This window comes from Mus caroli, chromosome 15 (genome assembly GCF_900094665.2).
Source record: "Mus caroli chromosome 15, CAROLI_EIJ_v1.1, whole genome shotgun sequence".
Taxonomy (NCBI): Eukaryota; Metazoa; Chordata; class Mammalia; order Rodentia; family Muridae; genus Mus; species Mus caroli.
In genome coordinates this window covers 96,195,959-96,203,766 of record NC_034584.1, presented here as the reverse complement: position 1 = coordinate 96,203,766, position 7,808 = coordinate 96,195,959, and the positions used below count along the sequence as shown (strand labels likewise).

The following is a 7,808-nucleotide window of genomic DNA, read 5'->3' as shown; positions in this document are numbered from 1 at the left end:
TTGAATGTTGGGCTCACAGAGTTTCTTTGTGAAGTGTTTGTGTGTGTCTGTGTGTCTGTGTGTCTGTGTGTGTGTGTGTGTGTGTGTGTGTGTGTGTGTGAGAGAGAGAGAGAGAGAGAGAGAGAGAGGATTAAATTCATCCCATGTATTCTGCCACTGAGTTACGTCCTCAGCCCTCCTGGGAGTTGGAACCTGGAACTCTTGGATTCTACCTGAACTCTGCTTCTGTTTGCTGACTGAAGTGCCATGTCCCTGAGCCTCTGCCTACCCTCCATCTCTCTAGTTTTTCTTTGATGAGCTTTGAGGTCAAAAGAACAAGAAAGTGGGTACTCTTCCCCCATAAAGAGAAATTGAGGGTTGCTAGAGAGTAAAGAGTGGGCAGGGTCAGGCAGGACTGGCTGAGAACAGAGGGTGATGGTGGGTTGCCCTGCAGTCATCCTCCCCAGACATCCCCTCTGTGGGACCACTTAGCTATCTAGTCTTCTTCCACGAACTTATCCTAGGGCCAAGGTATCAGTTAATAACTACTTTAGATTTCTCTCTCCATCTTGATTGAGATTCCTTTCCTTTCTCATTGGGATTGCATGCCGCAGTTGGAATCCCTGATTAAGCACTAGCATAGTTCTCTCTGGAGTGAGCAGAGGGAGTTGCTGCCATTGAGAAGGGAGCAGGAGGTCCCACCCAGGGAAGCAAGATGATTTATGAGAGGAGCTACTTATTGAAGAATGGAAATTAAATCCCTAGCCAAGAGGGCATCGGGGATGGCACCTGGTGACTCAGAAGGAATGATAGAGGCTAGAGCATTCCCTTTGGGGGCAATTAATCCCAAGAGCCTTAAGTGTGGGCATGAATGAGTTGCTCTGCCCCTCAGTCCTACTTGCCTTAAATCATCTCAGGTTCCAGGTTCTGTCCTGCAAACCGAGGTGGGCCTAGGTCTCATTCCCTAACAGTGAAATCCAGGATGCTCTGCAAACCACAGCAAGCTTTTCCCACTCTCTACCACTTGCTCCAGGCTGCCTCTAGATTGTAACTCATTGAAATTGAAACAATGACATTGCAGTAGAAGAAAGCACACTTGGCACATCATCCCCCTACTCCCACAAAACACACACACACACATATGCACACACATACACACAAATACATGCTCATGCATGCACACACATACACAGGCATATACACATATATGCACACACATATACACATACATATAAACACACACACGCACACACACACACACACCTAACATATGTATACACATGCATACACATACACACATCCATACACATACATATACACTCAGGCACACACATTCACATATACACACAGGCACACACACATGCACGCACATACATACATATACACACACTTACACATACATATACACACTCACACACATACATATACATACTCACACATATGCACACACAGATACATTCATATACATACACACAAATGCACACTCACACATGCACACATACATATATACACAGGCACATACATACACATATATACACAGGCACACACACATACATATACATACATTCACATATATGCACACATACACATATACACGCATACATGTACACACAAATGCACACTCACACATGCACACACATACATAATATACACACTCTCACACATGCACATACACACATACATACACATACATGTGCATGCACACACACAAACATACATGCATACACCTACATTCACACAGATGCACACACAGATGCACACATACACACACACACACACACACACACACACGCCCGCATAGTGCCACCCTGATCTAGTGGTGGCTAAATGAACAATAAGTCTCCATCACCAGCTTGGTGGGGAGGTAGGTGGTAGTGTAGGTGCCCCCATTGTGTGATCACGTTCATTGTATGAGTTTGTCTGTGTTCATTCATCACAGTGACAGTCCCCATGTGGGTAGCAGAGAGTACGTGTGCATGCATCATCCCCGTGTTTGCTCATGAGTGTGTATGTCAGTGTGTTCCAGTCTTTCTGTGTGAGTGTCGTCCCCAATCCCCCATCCCCCCCCCCCAGATCTCTAATTAGTGGTTTGGGGTTTGTTCCTTTTCCCTCCTGTTCCTTTCCTCAGCAGCGCGGCAGCAGCGGCGGCGGCAGCCTCGGTGGTAGCAGCAGCAGCAGCAGCAGCAGCAGCAGCAGCAACAGAAGCTGCCGCGCTGCTGAGTAGCAGCAAGGACTCCGAGTCAAGAGTAGGATTGTAGGATTGGATCTGAGTGGGAACAAGAGTGAGCTGGCCAGAGAGAGGAGCAGATCCCTCCCAGCGCCCTCAGGCCACCCATTGCCAGTAATCTTCGAGCCAGACCTCTTGAGAGGAGACGGGACAGCCAACCCTAGCCTACCCAGGTACAGGGCAGCTCTGGGGGACTGCCCACAGATGCGTATTGGATTCCTGGGGTATGTAGGACTCCTGGGACTACCAGCCCTTTTCACCCCATAGCACCCCCGAGGAAGCTCTGACAACTTGCCCATATTCCTGTTTCCCACCCGTCCCCTGGGCACCCCCTTTTCTCCTCTCCCTCCCAGATCCCTTCTTTGGGGAGCTCAGCAAATGGAGCAGGAAATTTGGACCCTCTGCCTCCCTCTCTCGCCTTCCTCATTGGATCCGGAGTCTTCTCCGCTGGGAAAGCTGTAATTAGAGGGTGGATCCCTACAGACAGAGAGCAGCCCCCCCCACCCCCACCCCCCAGTCCCTTCTAACTTTAGATCTCTTCTCTCCCATTCTCCCATTCTCCCTCCCTCTCCCTTCTCCCTCTCCCACTGGCTCCTCGGTTCTCTCCATCTGCCTGACTCCTTGGGACCCGGTCCCCAGCTTTGAGGATGGCATCCTCCCTGCTTGAGGTAACTGTCCCCTCCTCTTCCTTAAGAAACCAGCTACAATCTTCCTGGTCCTAATCCCTGCCTACCCCACCCCCTCGGCTCACATCGACAGGAGCTGCAATGCTAGTCACTTCCAGGGTCCTTCTCATGAAGAGGAGTAGGGTCCTGGGAGGGGCAAGCAGAGGGTACAAGCAAGGGAGGGGAACAGAGCCAGGGGTCAGAGGGCAGTCAAAGCAGAAAGCCAGGACCACTAAGGTCGGCTAAGCCACTGGCTGTGGGGAGTGAAAAGGCATTGGAGACAGGAAGGAGAAGAGATGGGCAGGGAAAACAGGTAGGCTGACAGCGAATGGTGTCTGAGTGAGGACGGAGAAGCCTTCAGCTACCATTCTTTGGGTTGCCGGTGTACCATGTCTAGGGCTCCCACATTAAGCAAGATCTGGTCAGGTCTGTGTTGAGGAAAGAGCCTGGTCTGTGAGCTGGTGTGTGGGAGAGGAGGAAGGCAGCCCTGAATGTGGGGGGCTGGCCAGGGGAACTGAGCCCAGGACTGAGAGGGAAGCAAGGAGGAGGGACAGGGTCTGAGGCCGCTTGCCCGGCTCACAAATATTTAGCTTTCAGCCAAAGACAAACTAAACTCTATTTTGGGAGTGGGAGGCTCCAGGGAGGACTGGGCCACTTCCCCTCCAGGATGGGACCCCAGCAGCTTTCCCTTGCCTCCCTGTTTCTGAAGATGAAATAACCAGGGTACCGCGTGAGTTTGGGGTCTTAGAAGCCATGTACTTTGTCGGGGCTCCTGGGGGACCCAAGGCACAGAGTTGGAAGGAAGGACTCAAGCCACTCAGAGCCTGAGTTCTTCCACGTCTCATAATGTTTCCGTGACACCATCTCTAGGCTGCCTTCAGGGTATCTCTGAAGGAATCAGGGGTGAGATGATACCCCTTGGATGTCAGTGCCCTCCGGTAGCCTCAAATTGTCCCTATTCTTGGGGCCTTATCTCAGTCCAGTGTAGTGGCACAAATCTTTAATCCCAACACTTGGGAGGCAGAAGCAGAAGCAGGTGAGCTTGAGGCCAGCCTGATCTACATAGAGAATTCCAGGATAGCCAGAGCTACATTGAGAAACCCTGTCTCAAAAACAAACCAACAAAATCTCTGTTCTGGGTGCCCTCACTCAGGTCCCAGGAGTGACTAGTCTTTGCTGATTGACTCATCAGAAAGCTGACTAGTTCAACCTGAAGAGAGGGTGTGTATGTGTGTGTGTGTGTGTGTGTGTGTGTGAAAGAGAGAGAAAGAGGGGAAAGAGAGAGAGAGAGAGAGAGAGAGAGAGAGAGAGAGAGAGAGAGAGAGTGCGAGCAGTAGGGGACTTTTGAACTTAAGTGTCCACTGGCTTATGTGTGTTAGATACATTGATATACACATTGCTGACTGCTTGCGAACGTGTGCTCCTGTGTGTGTGTGTGTGTGTGTGTACCTGCATGTACGTATGCACAACACAAGAGCGCATTCACACACACAAGCTAGATCATCTTAGTACTTAGTCCAGATGAGAAATGGTGTCTGTAAGGCTATGAGATAAGGACTTGAGGACTGAGTTTGAGGAAGTGCCGTACAAGCCAGTGGGTGGACATGCTCTATAACCAGATAACCCAGGTACAATGATCTACTTTCAGCTGCATTGTATGCAGATTGTTATCATGTCCCTTTCCCCCATCAGACTCTAAATTTATTTATTATTATGTAAATGTATGACCATGGGCACATGCGTGCCACTGCTCCTGTGTGTGGGTCGGAGGAAAACGTTTGGGAATCAGTTTTCTAATTCCACCTTGGATTCTGGGAATTAAATTCGAGTGGGCAGGCTTTCCTGGGAAGCTGCTGAACTGTTATCATCATCATCATCATTATTATTACTGTTGTTATTGTTATTAATTATTTTTACTCAACAGACTATGTTGAGCTATCATTAAACAATAGTTTTGAGGAAGCAGGAGGAGAGAGGTGCATATAAGTCCCGGGTCCGCCCAGGGCAGTGATGGTGTCAATGATATGGACAGCATGCCTGCCCTGCCAGCGTGGCACTCGTGCCTGGGGGAGGGGCAGTTCAGAGACTTTCTGGAAAGACACAGGCTTGGGGAAGCATTTGGCAATGGGATGTATCATGGATGCTAGGTTTTCAGGTTCCTTTACTCCCTGTGAACAGGAGATCCACCAACATAAAGACACCCCAGTCTCTCCATTTCTTTCCTTTTTCCTTCCTTTTAATCATTTATTATCTATTTATGTATTTATTTATTTTGAGACAGGGTCTTTCTTTATAGCCCTGTCTGTCCTGGAACTTACTATGTAGACAAGGCTGGCTTCAAACTCAGAGATTTGCCTAGCTCTGTCTCCCCAGTGCTGGGTTACCTGGCAGTGTCTGTTTCTTTTACCTAGTTTATAGGGTCCTTGGGTTCTTTATCTCCTCCCCAATGCCTTGTGACTCCCTCTACCTGCTATGAGTAGGTTCTCCAGCAGTGGGAGGAGCTTGAGTTTCAGAGGAGGACAGCAGCTGTTGGTGGTAAGTGGATCGAGGAAGAGGGAGAGATGGGGAGGGAAGGACACTAGGCAAGAAACTGATAAGCCTCCAGTGCTCAGTGCTAGGGTGGTTGCTCAGCAGGGAAGGGACCTGGGGCACTTTTTCCTAGCATGCTAAAAGATACTCATGATAAAAGAAACTAATTTAAAACAAACTGTAAAGCTGGGTGAGTGAAGAAAGTGGGGAGAAAGCTGGGAGGTAGGAACAGGGACCCTGTGTGTTCAACCTATGTAGTGGCAGTCCCATCTCCGTCCCTCTCTCCCTCCCTTCCTTCCATCTAGCCTCTGAGACAGGGTTTCTCTGTATAGCCCTGGCTGTCCTGGAACTTGCTCTGTAGACCAGGCTAGCCTCAAACTCAGAGAGCTGCCTGCCTCTGCCTCCTGAGCACTGGCATTAAAGGCCTGCGCCACCACTGCCCGGCTCGGCTATTTTCAGTTTTTGAGACAAGGTCCCGCTATGTCTGTTCTGAAACTCCGGATTAGAGTTAGGGTTAGACTATTTGGACTAGGCAGGCCTCAAGCTCACAGAGATCTCTCCTTCTGATTCCGAGTGATGGGATTTCGGGCAGGCACCACCATGCTGGTCTAAGCCTATTATTTTAAAGGATGGTGGAACAAGAATAGGGACCGGGAAACAGGAAAGTGGGTATCCTGGTAATACATATGATCAGGTATAGGCAGGAGCGCATGCTCAGAACCCTGGACCCTATTCCTCAGCTCTCACAGAGAGAGCAATCAGCCAGAAAAGGAAACTGAGGGTATGAAGGAACTTAACCTCCAGTGCTTGGCTCCCGGAGTAGTCCAGCACTTTGGTTTTTCTTTCTGGCCTTCAGGGGCCGTGTTGGCCTTGCTCCCCAAAGTCGGGGTCTCATGTCAGTCTAGGGTTGGCTGTCTTCTTTCACCCCTCCCTACCTCCCCACAGCTGGGTGGGGTCCCTGGGCTTGGCTGAGGCCCTTGTGGCCACAGTGTGAGGGCCGGGCAGGCGGGGGACCGCGTCGGCGTTTTTAAAAATAAACCGACCGCAGGGAAGCCACCGGAGCTGGAGCCGAGCAGGGCCATGCTGGGCAGAGGGGGAGGGGGCAGCAGCTAAGGGGAGAAGGAGGGAGGAGTGGCCTGGTCTGGTCGGGGGGTTTTCTGGGGCCCTTCGCCATGGTGGGTTTCTCTTGGGTGGGAACGCTACGCGGTCCTCCTCCTCCTCCCTCTTTCTTCACCTCCTGTGTTTTCCTTAGCTTTTCTGGCCCAGGATCTCATACCACCTCTCCTTTGTTTATTCTGCTTTCCTCGCTCTCCCTCCCTTTTGTCTTTTAACTTTCCTGTCCATTTCTGCCTCTTCATGCAAGCTTCTCTCCCTTAGGGTCCCTCTTTGTCCTGCGGAGCTTTGCATGCCAGTTCCTCCTCGGGCACAGCGGACTCTGTGCCCCATGGTTTTGGATCTCTTGTGTCTTTGAACCCCCATGTTGCTACCTTTCCTTCATGCTAAGTTCGACTCCTGCCCCCCCACCCCCCAGCTCTCCTTTGGCTTGGGCCATTAGAGGGTCCAGGGAAAGCCTTACTGGGAAAGCTCAGGGGTTGGACAAGGTTTTGGTGGCTCTTACTGGGAGCCCATAGGATTGGCAGGATGAGAGAGAGAGCAGAGAATTGGGCAGGAGTGTAGTATAGTGATTGCACACACCTTCACTGGAACCTTGAGACACCAGTGTCACCTCTAAGACTTGGCATCACATATCTGAGAGCCCTGGATTCTCTTCTCCTTCATATGTTTTAATAGGAAGACACCAGACAATTAGATAATTGACTTTCTTTCTTTCTTTCTTTCTTTCTTTCTTTCTTTCTTTCTTTCTTTCTTTCTTTCTTTTTTTCCTTCTCTTCTCTTCTCTTCTCTTCTCTTCTCTTCTCTTCTCTTCTCTTCTCTTCTCTTCTCTTTCTTCCTTTCTTTCTTTTTGAGATAGGGTTTCCCTGTAGCTCTGGCTGCCCTGGAACTAACTGTATAGACCAGGCTGGCCTTGAACTCAGAGGTCTGCCTGCCTCTGCTTCCCCAGTGCTGTGCTCAAAGGTGTGCACACCTGTTTTTGTTCTTACTTTATGTATATGGGTGTTTAGCCTACATGCATGTGCGTGCATCATGTGTGCTCCTAGTGTGGTCTGTGGGTCCAGAAGAGGGAGTAGGATCACTTGGAACTGGAGTGACACATGGCTTTGAGCTGCCACATGGGTGCTGGGAATCTAAACCCAGCTCTCTGGAAGAACAATAAGTGCTCTTAACTGCCAAGCCATCGCTCAAGCCCCAATAGCTAGCTTTTAAAAGATGTTTAGGGGGGCTGGAGAGATGGCTCAGCGGTTAAGAGCACTGACTGCTCTGCCAGAGGTCCTGAGTTCAATTCCCAG

At 50.0% G+C, this 7,808-nt stretch overlaps 1 protein-coding gene across 3 annotated transcripts in view; it reads left to right on the top strand.

Annotated features, from left to right (window-relative positions):
- The first annotated feature begins 2,119 nt into the window (after positions 1–2,119).
- The window catches only part of Sp7 (Sp7 transcription factor), a 10,950-nt gene continuing 5,261 nt past the window's right edge, over positions 2,120–7,808 (top strand). Inside the window, exons 1-2 of one of the 3 annotated variants that reach the window (XM_029470136.1) lie at positions 2,328–2,379; positions 2,846–2,874. In XM_029470136.1, the coding sequence (XP_029325996.1) occupies positions 2,854–2,874 (21 nt within the window). In that variant the 5' untranslated portion in view covers positions 2,328–2,379; positions 2,846–2,853. Of the gene's footprint in view, positions 2,431–2,845; positions 2,875–7,808 lie in introns of all 3 variants that reach the window. The other 2 variants (XM_029470137.1, XM_021184122.2) reach the window with 2 other exon arrangements.